Source organism: Lethenteron reissneri, chromosome 46 (genome assembly GCF_015708825.2).
Source record: "Lethenteron reissneri isolate LAM-NWPU_2019-01 chromosome 46, ASM1570882v1, whole genome shotgun sequence".
In the NCBI taxonomy this organism is placed as follows: domain Eukaryota; kingdom Metazoa; phylum Chordata; class Hyperoartia; order Petromyzontiformes; family Petromyzontidae; genus Lethenteron; species Lethenteron reissneri.
In genome coordinates, this window is record NC_083824.1 from 7,070,384 (window position 1) to 7,085,263 (window position 14,880).

Below are 14,880 nucleotides of genomic sequence, written 5' to 3' on the forward strand. Positions count from 1 at the left end.
CACTACATTGAGGAGCCCATCCTGCCTTCCACACGTTCCGGACGTTATCGCATCCCCTTGAAGGAAAGGCTATTTCCGAGTGACAATGAAGCGTGCGTGAGCGTTCTGAGCACGTGAGACAAACGTTTTTTTTTGCTTTCTGTGTGGGTGAGGAATTTTAAAGCCTCGGGACGTTTTCGATGGACCAAAGTGCATTAAACGGCAATGGGGAACAATGTCGCGAAGTGACTCTTCATCAGGGTCACCCGTTGTCACGTCAGGCTGTGGACTTGCCAACGACTCTTTGGGTTACGTAGGTGCACCCATTCTTACCAGGCGTTCGGTATCTGTCCATGGTTACAACTTGTGGTGAGCATTCCCTCCATCTTATTAAGTCAAGATAAAATAATCTCCTTTCCTCTTCCCATGACTACCCTCCCCCTCCCGATTAAAGTATATCCTCCAGGGTTGCGCTGGGTGTTGAGCAGCATTTGTTTGTCTTCAGCTTTCGCCACACACTACTGCGGGCATCTTCAGGAGAATTAACTCGTGACGATGCCCGTATAGCCTACTTCTGGAAAAAAATATAATCCACCACTTGGCCTACAAAGCGGCATCACCCCCCCCTCACGACCCCCCCCCACCCACACGTATTAAATTAACCGCTCTCCCTATTTAACACGTAGCAGGCTTTCGCGACCAATATTATTCATAATCAAGTTTTTGGGTTTAGATCGCGTTATTTATAAATGTGTCGTAACCCTCCACCACCCGACACGGCCAATCAGTAAAAAAGTGTCACGTTGACAAAAGACAATTAGTTCACTGCTTTAGCCCACCGGTGTGTTGAAGCGTGAAACCACATCAATTTACAATTTGAGTACGACGTTTCGCTGGTAATTGCATCCAGCATCATCGGGCAATTCGCCAGAATGGTGAGGCTCTGCTGTGTCTCCCGTTCTTATATAGAGCAGCAGCAGGGTTACAATAACTTTTGCCCTTCCATACGCGTTCAAACCATCGCGGAGCACATTACAAGTGAACGTCAGCATAAGATTTCGGTGGCCAGGACGGTTTTGCGTGGTGCATCATCCCACTGCTCAAGTTACTCCCCCCGACTGTTGCTCTTTGTTTTGGTCAGGTGAGTTATTTACAATCGAATGAACTCACTTTGCTCACCGTCGTTCGCGCGGACGCAGGCTCGGGGCAGATCCGTTACATCAAGGAGTTCGTGGGAGATTGTCACGAGTTGAGGGGTGGCCATAGTCCAGCAGTGGATTGACCAAGGCCCATGATGATGATGATGATCATGTCACACTGATTTTTTATCTGGTTGGCCTGTACTGCGTCATGATATGCTTATGTATTTAGATACAATGTAAATTATTATTGATATATATTATAATTTATATATTCATATATATATATACTCCATGACCAATGACACAATGAAATATTACGTTTTTCATAAGTGCTGTACATTGACAGAGAAACGGTGGGAGAGGGGTGCTGAGAAGAAGAGACTGCATTACTGCTGCCTACTTAGCTTCCCATTTGTCCTTTCCGTATTAACGCTCTTCACGAGCAAATCGGGACAAATGTGCAAATGTGGCCTTTTGTGCTCAAATACCCGAGATTGATTTCTGCGGGCATCCCATATCCATGTAATGGTACAGTTTATGTGTGTATATATATATATAGACTTACAGCCCAGGGCTGCACCAAAAGTAAATCCTCCTATTTTTCCAAAATCAATAACGTTTTATTGAACGGATACAAAATGTTATTCATGGGAATGCCAAGAACATTTGGCAGATTTTTTTGTTTTAACATTGCCTCATATTTTCCAATGCACCGGTGCCAACGTGGGACCACGGGCCGAGAATTCCAACACAATAAAACGATTCATCGGTGTCGCACAAACCGTCAAAGAACAGTGCTCTTTGCCGGCAGTGCCATTTTCACGATGTTGCTCACATAAACCGTCCTTCTTGGTGGCCGAGCAGTGATAATTTGAACGCGCCAGATCTATTCTGCACGGCAGATGTGGCAGAACATTCTGTGCAATGACCTCTGATGTTTCTCGGGCTCGCGTATATTGTCTGGAATTGTCAGATGCAAATATCGGCGTGCCAACTCAAGCATGCATCGAGTGAAATAAGCAGCACAGTAAACCTGACCTCATCGTCCAGGTAGCCGGACCAGATGTTTCACCAGTCGGTACTATCTGAGGGTGGCGTAACTTTTGCAGTTACAATTTCTTGATGTGGCCAATAACACTGAATTTTAGTGGATAAACATTGCAAATGATCAAAACACTCGTAAAGTTCTGATACCTCGGGTTGCACCGTGTTCTGCTTTGGCATGTGGACTATGAGCAATGACCTCCGGAATTCTGACGATAATTTGGGACGATCTGGCATCGTCATGTTGGAGGAGTGCCTCTGTCGATTTGGAGTCTACTGAGAAGAAAAGAAACGAGGTGTTACTTTTTGGAAGTCACCTGGGTAATAAATTCACACAACCCAGTACAAGTTGTCTCCACAACCGCGTATGGTATAAATATAATTCGAAGCAAACATTGAATAGCGGTCATTTTCAAGGGTCCGGCAGCTACAACTCATCTGCTCAGAAGTCCGAGCAAGCGGGTGTGAAACAAGCATCCTCACCCCCCCTCCCGCCCACAATGTATTTATAGCAGTGCACGAGTTAAATAAATAAACAGGCACGCCTCATGTACACACACGTCTCATTCGGCACTATTAAAATCCCTGAGCATTTTTGCTTCTTTCAAACGCCTATGCGGTACTATACAGAGTACTATATACAGGGTAGGCCATTTACCTAGCAAGGCATGAATTATGTTTGTAGAGAAGATGCCATTGTATGGCAGCGCTTTATAAAGCGCCAAACACAAGGACACGTCTTTGCGCATTTACCAAGTCACTTCCCTTAGGATAGAAAATATTGCGTTACACGCTGCACATGCCTGATGATGAATTTGCATTGTCACTTTCTTTTTTTTGTCATAGAGGGAAACGCATCACTCTCAATAAGTACTTTGCATCGTGTTGGGTAATAGAAGGATCCTCCGCATATGCTTAACAGACTATTGGGGCAAGTGCTGTTAGCGAGCACCTATTAAGGCTGGCACGGCACACGATGGGGTGGGTGGCCAGCACCATGCCCGGCCAACTTTGTCTCTGCAGTTCTGATATCTACACACCGTACTCATTTGGGGCCGAGTCGACCTAGGGGAGGCCCAGTACCGGTTCAAATAATCGTCAATGATGTTGAAAGTGAGTCGGAATCGAACTTGGTTCGCCAGGTTCGTAGTGCAGCACGCTAACCGCTGCACTATCGCTCCCCGCAGGTTTGGCACATATGCACACACAGTCACAAAAAGTCGATCTTAATGCAACCAAAGCACTCAGTCCATGCGAGACACAAGTGCCCACACACCCACAAAAACAATACACTCGCTCTTAATCTGAAACAGCAACAACTTGCGTCACCTGAAACATACCAAAACAAATACAGTGATCTTAATTCGAATATGTTCTACTTTATGTGGCCAGTGTACTGATCATCAGGTGCATGCGGTGTACAACGACTCCAATGTGCATTGAACGGAGGAAATTGGTAAATGGAGTTTGCTATGTGAGATTTGTGTACCATTCCGCAAGGGACACGTCTTTGCGCATTTACCAAGGCAATTAAAACACAGGCTCGCACAATGCGGTGTGTCCTTACATTCAGCCATCAGCTACCAAACTTAGCCAGCATTATTTCCCAAAGCACAACTTTATTATTAATATTCGTAACCCCACCACCACCATTTCCATCGCCACAGACATTGCACTGCACACACCGGTGCACCCTATACCACTGTGTTCTTCGACTTTCTCAGTATTGCCTTGGGGGGCGGGTGACCCTCAGAGTCCCTCTTGGCATGCGCAATCACGGTCGTATCCCTGGCGTGGTAGGAAATGCTCCTACTGTCCCTTAGGAAGCCAGAGGGTGGCAGAGCCTGCAGAGCACCCGCGTTCAATTGCACGGAGCACGCGAGCTGCTGCTGCTGCTGTTGCTGATGGTGGTGATGGTGATGGATTTGGTGGTGGTGGTGTCTCAATTGCATGGCTTCCACCTGCAGCGCGCTCTGGTTGCAGACGATTTGCCCCAACGGATGACCCCGTGCCTCCACTGATGGCAAAGGGTCCTCATTACTTTCCTCCTCCTCTTCTTCCTCGACCAAGTCGCTGAACTCGACGAGGTCATTGAAGCGTACACGATCCTTGAGCGCGTGTTGGTCCACTTGCCGGTGCTGATAACGATGCTGCTGCTGCTGCTGAAGATGCTGTTGATGATGATGGTAATAATGATTCGACTGATCATGTTGATAAGAGGCCGAGTCCCGCACGAGCTCTGTCCGCTGCCGCACTGCCGTGTAGCTCAGCTCGAACTGCCGCCGTTGGCAGCAAAAGTTCTCTCCCACTTCCCGCTTCCTCTCCCTGTCGCCGCCGTCTCTTGCCACAGTCCCCTGCTCCTCCTCCTCCTCCTGCTCTGTCGGCTCCAAGGAGCTGCCCCGCTGGCCCGGATCCTCGCAAAAGGGCAGCTGGGGCAGCGACACAGGTGTGGTCCTGGGAGGGGGTGGAGGTGGCCTCGGCTTCCGGAGAACGGTGAGCACGGAGGCGCTGGCCGAGGTGCGGCTGGCGAAGGCGCTGACCGTGGTGCTGAAGCGCGAGGCGTTGATCGTGGTGCTGAAACGCGCGGCGCTGACCGTGGTGCTGAAACGAGCAACGGCAGCCGCGCCGCCTCCGCTGGAGCCAGTGTTGCCACTCGAGGAGCTGTTGAGGGTGCTGCACTTGGAGTCGTCCGTCTCCTCGTCCAGGTTGAGGCTGGCGGTGAGCGTGTCGATCTGGGAGACGACCTAGGCACGGCGGGAGAGAAGCCGGCGGTGGGATGGGGGTTGTTCCACATCGCACGCGTGTGAATGAATATATGTTGAGCTTCTTTCGCACCGTATGTGGTCAACTGTGCTAATCAGAGGTGCGGGGGAAGGACAACAAACTAAATACAGGTGGTTGAGTCCACGCGAACAGTACGTCATATACGTAACGCTACGTATGAGTAGTGCACTCTAACTTCTGTTTTTAATTGTGTGCATGTGAGGAGCGATAGTGTAATGGATAGTGCGCTCAGCTACGAATCCGAGGTTGATTCCGGCTCACGTCCACAAATACCAGTGACAATTATCTGAACCAGTCTTGGGCCGCCCCTAGGTCGACTCGGCCTCAAATGAGTGCCTGGTGAGATATGTAAACATGGTCACTCGGGAGACAAATGCGGCCGGGTGTGGTGCTGGCCATCCACCCCTTCGTGTGCTGTGCCGACCTTTTGAGTGCTTGATAACAGGACTTGCCCCAACAGTCTGTTGAAGCTAAACATGAAGGATCTGTGCCTGTGTGTGGGGGGTTGGTTGGTCGTGGCACCAGTGCATTGAATCGCGTCTATGGCGAACAAGTTTACTTATGGTATATCTATTAAGCCTCCATGATGTCAATTCAGTCTTAGAGGAAAGTACCTAATGAGGTCTGTAAACATCAGCACTGGGGAGACAAAGTGGGCCGGTCACGGAATTCAATAAAGCACTCGATATTGTGCGCCGTGTCGACCTCAGTGAGTGCCCGATAACAACACTTGCCCATAGCGTTAAACACTTCCCCCCACGGTCAGTGTAAGGGCACGTGTTCGCGCATGATTGAATAAACATATGGGACTTTTTGTTTTTGTTGAGGGCAGTCAGAATGTATCAAGGTATATGATCTCCTGCTGACACGGAGAGTGGTGGAAGTTCCACGTTCCCATGGCAGGGAACGGTCTGTCTAAAGGATACACTTGCGTTATACTCACGCGGCAATCTGGCCTGAGAGTAAACTACGAATCATAATATCGGTCGCGAAAGTCAAACGTGTTACATTAACAACTGTTTATTTCCCAAATCATGGTTCTCGTTTTATCGACTCCATTTGGAATACAAGGCTCAACCGCGGTCAGAACTTGCAACCTTCTGATAACGAGAGGGCGTCCTCTGACCAAACAGTGCCACCCAGTCTATATAAATGCAGTACAGTATGTGCAACTCAATGTACAGCACTGCTGAAACAAATTATCATTTAAATGCTGACTCTACATTAATGGTCAGCAGAGCTTATAATGCTTTACACGTATTACACATGTCCGCAACTTATGATTGATTGTATAACATCGAGCGCTGTGAATTAGTGCACATACACACGCACTTACACGTATTACATATCACTCACGTAACAATACGCATTTGTGGAATTGACCAAGCATCTCAGAGGTGGACCATCCTCTTAAGACTCATAGATTGTCTGGCTAATCAAATAAGTTAAGGCAATTTATGCAATCATCGGATTGCGAGTCAAGTGCTATTAACTGCGGCGGGGCCTGGACGGTAGACACCGTGTAGATGATCGTGTTTCACTCGACATTAGGAGTTAAGTGATATTTATCCTGGATGAAATCACGTTGGAAATTGACAGGTGCTGTCAGATATGGGATTTTAAGCAGGGGTTGAGCCTGGACAGTGCTTGGATTGGGGTGACCACCACGTGTAAGAGGCAGGCGCAGTAGGAAGTTGTAGTGCAGTCGAGAGCAGTTCAGCAACATTCACTGCCGTTCTGTACTCTTCCTGCATTCAACAACCCACAGTTACCAGCGTGGTGAAGTATGTTCAACACGTAGGATTTCGCGACCAATATTATTCATAATAAACGTTTTTTTGGCTAGATCGCGTTATATATAAATGTGTCGTAACCCTCCACCACCCGACACTGCCAAACAGTACAAAATGTGTCACGTTTGCAAAAGACAGATAGTGCACTACTTTAGCCCACCGGTGTGTTGAAGAGTGATTTAACATCATGTACAATTTTTGAGTACGACGTTTCGCTGGTAATTACATTCTGGCAAATTGCCCGATGATGCTGGATGTAATTACCAGCGAAACATCGTACAGTGTCGGGTGGTGGAGGGTTGCGACACATTTATACTGTTAGGAACCTCCTGGTTACACCAGCCCACAGGGGATTATTGTGTCCGTCGTGCAGGGAGGGGCTGGGTGGGGAAGGAGGGGCTGGGTGGGGAGGGTGGGGCTGGGTGGGGGGGTGGGAGGGGTGGGGCTGGGTGGGGAGGGGCTGGTCACCCCGTGGTGCCCTTATAAAACTCAATGTTTAACCTACTCACGCCGGCTTGTGCCCGCCCTCACAGTCAGGCATATTTGCGGAATACACCACGCCGCCGTTGACCCTGGCCATTGACCGAGCAACCCAACGTTCCTACCAGCTCCCTCCGCAGGAATGTGTTAAATAAAGCGATCTAACCGAAAAACGTTTATTATGAGTGGTGAAGTATGTTCAGACGTAGCTCCAGAGCAGTGGGTTGATGAGACTGGCAACACAGGACGATGTAACCCGTATCCACGTGAACAGAGAGGCGAGTCCACACTCACGGTTACACACGTGCGTACAATATGCGGAAAGAAGACGGACAGACATCTTAATGAAGGCGTGAGAGCTCACCGAACGGCAAGCGTATTTTCAAGGGAATTATAAATATACTCATACAAACACAGACATATCCTTGCACACACGTGCACGTGCACACATTCACAAGTACGCTAGACCGTAACTGTCATAGAGAATGGAGCATTCACGAATGGGCATTATGAGTGTGCAAAAAAACAATAAATATCGATTCTTAACCTCGCAATACATCGTGATACAACAATCGATGTTTATGGATTCGTATGTGTTGTGAGTAATGGGTTCACGTGACACCATCCAGCCACCAGAGGCCGCTGAATCCACCGCAATGTTTAAATAAACAATCGCTTATGAATCGCCACTGAGTGAACGAGTCGTAAAGAGGTGGTGGTGGGAGGGGAGGCAGGGTTTGGATCGTTTTACATCTAAATAGATACTCGATAACGCGGTGACGAGATGTTCACTACCACGCCTAGTCTACAGGAGGTTCTTGCTTCGATCCCAACCCTCACATTTGTTTATTTGGAAGTTGCATGTTATCCCCGTGGTCACGTGGATTTATTTCCGCGTCTTCCGGTGTTTCCCTTAACATTGAGAAGCATGCGTTGGGAGGATCTGGCTGCTATAAAATTCCACGTCATAAGCCACTTCGTTAAGCTATTTATTTGTGGACAGTTCGCTTCTGAAAAAAAACATTTACAGCTCATTGGACCTTACCTGGTAAAAAAAAAGTTTTTTTTAAGTTTTAGAAAATATAGGCTAGCTTGGAAGAATCGACCAAATACCTTCTAGACTGATTTCCCTAGAGCTCTCTCTAGCGAGGGTCCTTCCGTCGGCAGTGGTGTGAGCAAGCAATTGGAGGGATGCCCCTTTATATTTAAATAGTCTCCTCTACACACAGTGTGACTCCTATACGGAGACGTGTGTGTGTGGGGGGGGGGGTGTCATTTTGTAAGACGTTCACCGGGCCAAAGACGCGTACCTCTTTCAGCTCCTTCGCCACATCCTTCAGCTCTCCGAGCACAATCTCCAAGCCCCCGATCACCTCGCGCACCTGATCCTTCACGAGCGAGCGCTTCACTTGCACGGCGCTATGCTGCTGCCCGGAGAGCTGAAGGAATAATGACGATAATCGTAGCAGCGCGCACACAGACAGCAGCACCAGCAGTCACCACATACACAGACAGCACCACCAGTCACCACACACACAGTCAGCACCACCAGTCACACACAGTCAGCACCACCAGTGACCACACACAGCACCACAAGTCACCACACACACACAGCAGCACCATCATCCACACACAGCAGCACCACAAGTCACCACACACAGACAGCACCAGCACCACCAGCACCCACACACAGACAGCAGCACCACCAGTCACACACAGTCAGCACCACCAGCACACACAGCAGCACCACAAGTCACCACACACAGACAGCACCACCAGCACCCACACACAGACAGCAGCACCACCAGTCACACACAATCAACACCACCAGTCACACACAGTCAGCACCACAAGCACACACAGCAGCACCAGCACACACACACAGACAGCACCACCGGCACACACACAGACAGCAGCACCACCAGTCACACACAACCAACACCACCAGCACACACAGCAGCACCACAAGTCACCACACACAGACAGCACCAGCACCACCAGCACCCACACACAGACAGCAGCACCACCAGTCACACACAGTCAGCACCACCAGCACACACAGCAGCACCAGCACACACACACACACACAGACAGCACAACCAGCACCCACACACACAGTCAGCACCACCAGTCACCACATACACAGACAGCAGCACCAGCATCTACACACACAGTCAACACCACCAGCACACACACACAGACATCACAACCAGCACCCACACACACAGTCAGCACCACCACCACACACACAGTCAACACCACCAGCACACACACACAGACAGCACCACCACCACCCACACACACAGTCAGCACCACCACCACACACACACACCGTCAGCACCAGCACCCACACACACAAACAGCACCACCAGAACCACACACACACAGTCAGCACCACCAGCACACACACACACAGACAGCACCACCACCCACACACACAGACAGCACCACCACCCACACACACACAGACAGCACCACCAGCACCACACACACACACAGTCAGCACCACCAGCACCCACACACACAGACAGCACCACCACCCACACACACAGACAGCACCACCAGCACACACACACACAGTCAGCAGCACCAACAAATACACACAGACATACCCACCAGCATCCACACACACGTGTGGAGACATCACCACTAGCATCCACACACACGTGTAGAGACATCACCCCCAGCATCCACACACACGTGTAGAGACATCACCACCAGTATCCACACACACGTGTAGAGACATCACCACCAGTATCCACACACACGTGTAGAGACATCACCACCAGTATCTACACACACGTGTAGAGACATCACCACCAGTATCCACACACACGTGTAGAGACATCACCACCAGTATCCACACACACGTGTAGAGACATCACCACCAGTATCTACACACACGTGTAGAGACATCACCACCAGTATCTACACACAGACATCACAGACACACGAAGACCCAACGCACCCATGCACATATAACAGCAACACCAGCAACCACACGCATAGTTTGCTCCTCTGGGCTGCACCATCGTGTACATATACACCATCTGTGTACATGGCTGTGTATTAGATGTGCGTGCATACATTCGTCGCTGCGGACAAGTCAAAGTTATGATTCAGTAATAAGAGAGACAAGGGGGGCTGGGAACGGTGGCGCAATGGTTAGCGCACTGCACGATGAATCTGGCCATTTCAGTTCATTTTACGATCACGTCTAATATCAGTGGTATGAAGAAGAGCCATTTCTGGTCACCTATCATATATAATACATTTGTTGATGTTTTCGTTGCTATCGGTGCAGAGTGATATCTGAACCGATCCTGAGATTGCCCACCAACCCCAGTCCTTCACAAATCGGCAGTGACCAAATGTGGTGAAGTATGACCAAACGGACGTGGCATGGTGAAGGTTGCCCCTGTCCAGGGAGTTGCTTGTCAACAGGTCTGTAAACAGAGAGCGGTGAGCGGGCTTGTGCAGGATTCTAGATTTGAAGCTTTCGTGACTGCAAGGATTCATATTCTTAGGTTTTTTCGGTAAAGTCACGTATGTAAAAAATTAAAATTAATAAAAGTAAAATAAAAAATCACGACGTTTCGGAGGCAACACAAGCTTCCGTCTTCAGGTGGGACCGTCACAGCACGATGTGCAGGATGTCGTCTCTCATGGGTTGATGATGGGTGATGGGCTGAGACTTTTGCATTGAATGGCAGGCAAAGGATGGGAAATGTGCCAGAGAGGACGACAATATACGGAGACGGGGGGGGGGGGGGGGCTCGGTAGGAGGGCACATGCAGGAGAGTAGACACACACACACAGGCAGAGTGCGATAAGAGACACAGATGAGTGACGAGACCTTTTTTCGCACCGTACGTAGGCAACCGTGCTAATGGGAGGTGCGACGCTCATACGGCTGCGAGCGAAGCGAAGGAGACAGAGGGAGGGGAATGCATCGGGTTAGTTTGGTCACGGTGTTCATGATATGTGTGGAAAGAGCTTCATAGCTCATCGGATTCCTCCCGTATAAATGAAGATTCTGATATTTGTATGGTCCAGGCGTTTGTGTTGTGCTATTTCAAGGAACAGCATTATAAATTGGAGGTGCTAGCTGTACTGGTTGTGACAGCGCATGCCAGGGGCCAGTACTCGTCTTCTGGATAGTGCTGGCATTAGTCGGGTGTTCGAGGGGAGTGTTAGCTTTAGAGAAAAGTGTTGGAGGTTGGTTTTAGTGTGATGGGGCGTCTACGTGTTTGGGGCAGTTTTAGTTGAAAGTATTTCAGGGTTTCGTTTTCTCTGAGCGTCTCTTGCTCAGCGGAGTTTTGCGTTGTTATCAATACTCTTTGGTTCTTTCGGTAAAATCACGTAGGTGTTAAATAAAACAAATCACCCGATAACGGACGCTTGTGTTGCACCCGTAACGTCGCGATTCGTTTTATTTTCTACCTACGTGACTTTACCGAAAGAACCAAAGGAGTATGGATTCCTGCAGTCACGAAAGCTTCAAATCAGGTATTATTGATTGTACATTTGCATGATGGGCGGGAGCCTCGTGGTAGCATGACCGCACTGTTTACTTGCTACAAGGTTGGACCTATTGCCATCGACGCTGGAGGGATGATGGGCGAAGCCAAACCTCAACTCATGAACTTTTCTCAGTCCGGACCACTATCTTTACGAATAAGTACATGGACATTATATATATATAAAAGTCCATGTTAAACTGATAATGCTTTTTTTCGATTTAAAGCTTTCGTGACTGCAGGGATTTATCTTCTTGGTTCTTTCGGTAAAGTCACGTAGAAGGGAAGTAATAAAATAATAAAAAATAAAACATAATAAAATAATGATCACGACGTTTCGGCTACAACGCAAGCAGCCGTCTTCAGGTTGCTTGCGTTGTAGCCGAAACGTCGTGAGAATTATTTTATTTTATTATGTTTTATTTTTATTATTTTATTACTTCCCTTCTACGTGACTTTACCGAAAGAACCAAGAAGATGATAATGCTTGAATAGTAAAAATTGCATGTCGTATCTGTTCATTATTCTCTTAACCCAAAGGGATATTAATCACGTGATGCCCATGCGCAGCACATGTTCCAGCTTGTGCTTCTGCTATTCGATTAGGAGACCACTAATAGTTGGAGGACAATTTAAAAAATTTTGAAATATTTCGTATGATAAGGCGCCAAGTGTCATTATTTTAATTAAGAAAATTGACAATTCAAAATACTTTAAGCACTTGTCAGCCAGTAACAGCCAGTTTCACAGTTCCCGTATATGACTGTGCAATATGTAGTGTACGTAGGGTATGTATGGAAAGGGTTGTTATATATAGAGTGTATGATTAGTCTACGTTCTGAATTGATTGCTTTGTTAGCAATGTACGAGATGAATGGTTGAAGTACTGTAATGTGTGTCTTATAGAAGTACTATTTACGTGACAAACCTTACCGGTTGGCTGTGTCGGTGGTGGCGGGTCACGACACATTTATACTAACGCGATAGAACCCAAAGACAATTTATTGATGAAAGGTATTATTTAGCGAGTACGTTAACTCCACTGCTAGAGTGAAATGCCTTTCTCCGCCAAATCGGTAATAGCTGGTAAGTGCGGGTGGGTGAAATGGGTAGGGTGGGCAAGCCTATATCAGATATCCCTCGCCGGCGATGTAATCCGTGGCCGGGAATCGAACCCAGGTCCTCTCGGCCGGGTCCATAGCGCAGTGGGCGAGAACCACTAACTCACTGCGCCACCGATCGCCCGATACATTTTATCTATAAAAAAAAGTCACTAAGACGTCTACAGTACTTTCATACGTTCCACAGTCATACACACGCGCGTGTTATTCAACCAGCTGAAATCATTGGCAGTGCACTACATCACTAGAATTCTACAATCGTGAAACCTCGCAGCAATCACGCTAGGCATTTATAAAATGACGCATACTTCCTTCGCTTCGTCAAACCGAAGAGCCCGCGACGTTCTAAAACAAACATCAACAAAACAGCGTGCGGTACAGCGCACGCTTCCTTTAACTTATCAATGCGATGTGTAAACAAGACGCATCATTTTTTTTATTCTGATACCTTTATATTCATCAGTTCGTTCATCATACACGGACAATACCCCCCCTCCTCCTTCCATTTATTCCGCTCCCAAGTTCACGCGTGAATCCAAGCGAACTACGCACGGGTACTCACCATAATTCTTGCAATGCCTCTGGGCTCGGCGCATTGAACGCAGTTCCTCCGTTAGTGGGACTCGAACCGGCGAGATTCAAAGTCGGCGGCGCGCGGCACGATGTGGTGCGAGCCAGCCTCCGGCGTTTCATTGCGGGCTCCGATCTACTCAGCTTTGCTATCGTCCGTACGTGTATAAGATGCAGGATATATCTCTAACCGTGCAGCAGTACAACAGTTTCATATCGGTACCAGTCACGAGCGCACACACGCATACCTAATGACAACCGAAGAGCCGATTACATATTGAGCGTGCGTGTATGTGTACGCATGCGATCACGAGCTTCCGTCAACTAAATAAGCACAAAACGACACGAGCGTCGAAGGGCTCGCTAGCGCAAGTCGAGTCTGCTGCAGACCATACAGAGGAGCCGAGCTTGGCTTGCCGCCGGCTCTGTGGAGGGCGAGGAAGGGGTCCGTTTGTGATCACGTTGGAGGAAAAGAAGGTTCCGCGCCGCCAAGAATGTGGTGGGAGGTGAGGGGGAGGAGTGGTGGTGGAGGGTGGTGGGGATATAGAATTGGAACAAAATAAATAAATAAATTGCGTCGCCTCTCTGCAGTGGGGGTATATGCTCCATGCATGTCTCCCCCGTCTCTCCCTCCTCCTCCTCGCTCTATATCTCCTCTCGCGACTCCCACGGTCGGGGACTTTAGCTGAAACCCTCCAACCACGTCTGCTCCCTCCCCCTCCCTACCCACCACCACCACCACAACACTCCCACCCACCGTTCACCACGCACTCCCTTTCCCACTGAGCGATGAGTGAAAGTCTGATTATGACCATGGGGTAAAGAGGAAGGCTGCGCTGCAGGAGACTTGCAGCCCCCCAGGTTTCGCGTGCTGCGTAGTGCGAGTGGAGTGGTGGCTCAGCGGCTAACGCACTCCCCCCCAGCGAACCCGGACATCTGAGTTCGATTACCGGCCACGGTTAACATTAGTTGGCAAAAAAAGCGATCGACATTGGGCTCCTCCACCAACCGTTAGCAACGTGCTCTGAGCAGTGTGACCATGTCACCTCGGTGAGCGACATGGCTTCCATCCAGCGGTAGACTGATAAGGGGTTGCGCACATTCGCATGATGATAATTTACACATTTAAAGTCCGGTAAAGGCCCCCGTTGAGACCAACATAAGTCTATTTCAAGGGAGAACTTGGCACAATAAATATAGTACAATAGCAAACGGGTATTGAGAGTGACCATTAACACCCAGGGTCAAACATCATACACCTTAAACAAACAAACAAACTAAAATTCCAGCGCAATGATTACAAAATTGCAGCCTCGAATGCCGCTGCCCCGGTCCAACCGGTCGACCACAATGGATGTGCAAATCGGACATGGCCGGTTTGCATCGATCTGGCCAGCGAGGCAGTCGAAACGATGGTGCCGCGAAGTTGTTCAACTTCCCCCTCCCC

At 48.7% G+C, this 14,880-nt stretch overlaps 1 protein-coding gene across 1 annotated transcript; it reads right to left on the reverse strand.

Moving 5' to 3' along the window:
- Window positions 1-659: 659 nt before the first annotated feature.
- On the reverse strand, window positions 660-13,930 carry LOC133354274 (myb-like protein Q). The gene is made up of 3 exons (XM_061570992.1): window positions 13,426-13,930; window positions 8,533-8,661; window positions 660-4,909 (listed from the first exon to the last, which is right to left on the reverse strand). The coding sequence occupies exons 1-3, from the start codon at window positions 13,426-13,428 to the stop codon at window positions 3,860-3,862; spliced, it is 1,182 nt and encodes a 393-aa protein (XP_061426976.1). The 5' UTR covers window positions 13,429-13,930; the 3' UTR covers window positions 660-3,859.
- Between the last annotated feature and the right edge of the window lie 950 nt (window positions 13,931-14,880).

Bases quoted from the DNA above. Each gene is read 5' to 3' on its own strand.
- LOC133354274 (XM_061570992.1), bottom strand. The intron at 4,910-8,532 runs GTACGCGTCTTT...CGCCGTGCCTAG, and splicing joins TGGCGAAGGAGCTGAAAGAG to GTCGTCTCCCAGATCGACAC.